Source organism: Antrostomus carolinensis, unplaced genomic scaffold (genome assembly GCF_000700745.2).
Source record: "Antrostomus carolinensis isolate BGI_N321 unplaced genomic scaffold, ASM70074v2 scaffold51027, whole genome shotgun sequence".
Lineage (NCBI taxonomy): Eukaryota > Metazoa > Chordata > Aves > Caprimulgiformes > Caprimulgidae > Antrostomus > Antrostomus carolinensis.
This window is the reverse complement of record NW_010329149.1, coordinates 3,388-5,501: the sequence shown is the minus strand read 5'-3', so window position 1 is coordinate 5,501 and position 2,114 is coordinate 3,388. Positions and strand designations below refer to the sequence as shown.

The 2,114-nt window shown below is 57.6% G+C and overlaps 1 protein-coding gene across 1 annotated transcript in view; it reads left to right on the top strand.

Moving 5' to 3' along the window:
- Positions 1-2,114, top strand: part of LOC104528426 (myotubularin-related protein 5-like) — a gene marked incomplete at both ends in the record, with an annotated part of 4,466 nt that overhangs the window by 1,244 nt on the left and 1,108 nt on the right. The window contains 4 exons of the mRNA XM_010172430.1: positions 356-528; positions 741-814; positions 925-1,120; positions 1,654-1,781. Coding sequence (XP_010170732.1) covers positions 356-528; positions 741-814; positions 925-1,120; positions 1,654-1,781 — 571 coding nt within the window. The remainder of the gene's footprint in view (positions 1-355; positions 529-740; positions 815-924; positions 1,121-1,653; positions 1,782-2,114) is intronic.

Below are 2,114 nucleotides of genomic sequence, written 5' to 3'. Positions count from 1 at the left end.
TGGGGGATTCCAACCCCGCCTGGACACCATCGTGTGCAACCTGCTGGAGATGGACCTGCTTTGGCAGGGGGGTTGGACTGGATGATCTCCAGAGGTCCCTTCCAACCCCACCACTCTGGGATTCAGTGATTCTGTGACCAGAGCAACTGGAACTGGGGATGGAAGCTCCTGGGTGAGGTACTTGGGACATCTGGGTCATTCAGCTGCTGTCAGGGTTGCTGCAGGTTGCAGTGGTAAGGGTGGAAGTTCTGCTGGGTTCATCTCAAGAGTAGAAGCTCCCTTGGGCTCTACGTGGCACAGGTGACAGCAGAGGAGAGATGTTCTGGGTTAACTCTTCCCTGCTCCTGCACGGCAGCATCGCCGGCAGCGTGGCTGAGAGCTACGACACAGAAAGTGGGTTTGAGGACGCAGAGAGCTCCGACGTGGCCAACTACGTGGTGAGATTCATCAACCGCTTCGTGGACAAGGTCTGCACGGAGAGTGGAGTCACCAACGAGCATCTCAAGGGGCTGCACGTCATGATCCCTGGTGAGACGTGTTGCGGCAGCGCCGGGGAATGGGCGGCTGTGGGATCTCACTGGGGCTCCTTCCCGATCATCTCGGGGGTCTGCTCAGGAGATGGTTCTGCTAGAAGCAGTGGGAAGGCCAGGAGAAGGTGCTGCAGGGTGGGTTGGCACCCTGATGGGTGGTGCATCAGGCAGGACTTTGCTCTCAGTCTCTAGCTTTGTCTTTGTCCACAGATATTGTGCAGATGCACATAGAGACACTGGATGCCGTGCACAGGGAGAGCAAGAGGCTTCCTCCCATCCAGAAGGTAGGGACCTGGCCAGGGGCAGTGGGGGAAGGTTCTGGTGCTGTGTGGGGCTGTCAGGTCCCCTTCCACCATCCACATGGGTCTGAAGTTCTGATTGTACATCCCCGTAGCCAAAACTGCTGCGTCCCAACCTGCTGGTGGGCGAGGAGTGTGTGATGGAAGGGCTCCGCGTGTACCTCATGCCTGATGGACGGGAAGAAGCTGCTGGAGGGAACATTGGTGGCCCACCTCTCCTCCCTGCAGAAGGAGCCATCTTCCTCACCACTTACCGCATCATCTTCAAAGGCACTCCCACGGACCCTCTGGGTAGGGTTCTGGTGTGCCCCACATCTGGTATCCTGCCTTCAGGGGTGGGTAGTGCCCGGGGAGGAGGTGGCTCGTAGCTCTCCTGGAGCAGTGGCTGCAGCTCACCTTGCTGCAGGACTTGGTGATAAGGGTCTTGGGTGGTCACCTTGGGTGAGTGTCCAGCCAGCACTGGGCTTTACTCGGGGCTGCTGCAGCCACCACAAGCTTGATGGTTGCTCCCAGTACTACAAAGGAGGTGGTTGCTCTTGCTGTCCACCTTTGGCAGATGATGAATTACTCATGTCCATCCTGGTCATCATCTACTAGGCATCTAGTTGGACTTAATGACCTTAAAGGTCTTTTCCAGCCAGAACAATTCTGTGATTCTACAAGTCGCCGTGGGCTGGATGTAGAATGTCTCACCAATTTCTGGGTGCTTTGTCCTACGGGGCTCTTGGTGGTGATGGCCACCAAGGATGGTCCAGTGTGCGCCTGGCCCTGTGCTGGGCTGAGGTGGTGGGATGTGGCTGACCTGTTCCCATTCTTGTGCCCAGTGGGGGAGCAGGTGGTGGTCCGGTCCTTCCCCATCGCCTCACTGACCAAAGAGAAGAAGATCAATATCCAGGCCCAGGTGGATCAGTTCATCCAGGAGGGTTTGCAGCTGCGCTCCTGCACATTCCAGGTGAGACCGTGGGGCTGTGGGCTGCCCCTGTGCATTGTGCTGGCTCTGCTGAGGAGCACATTGCTGGTGGGACCCAGGAGGTACATGGCCATGGCTGGCACTGTCCCTTGGGCTGAGGCACTCACTGCCTGGGCTGACGTGATCTGAGGGTTGTTTTCCTGAGAGGACCAAAGACAATCTCTGTTGGAGGTGACACAACACCTGAGGGGACAGAGCCAGCAGCCCTGTTGCAGAGGAAGGAGTAGACTGTGGTCCATAGACTCATAGAACAGTTTGGGTGGGAAGGGACCTTAAAGCTCATCCAGTCCCAACCCCCCTGCCAGCAGCAGGGAA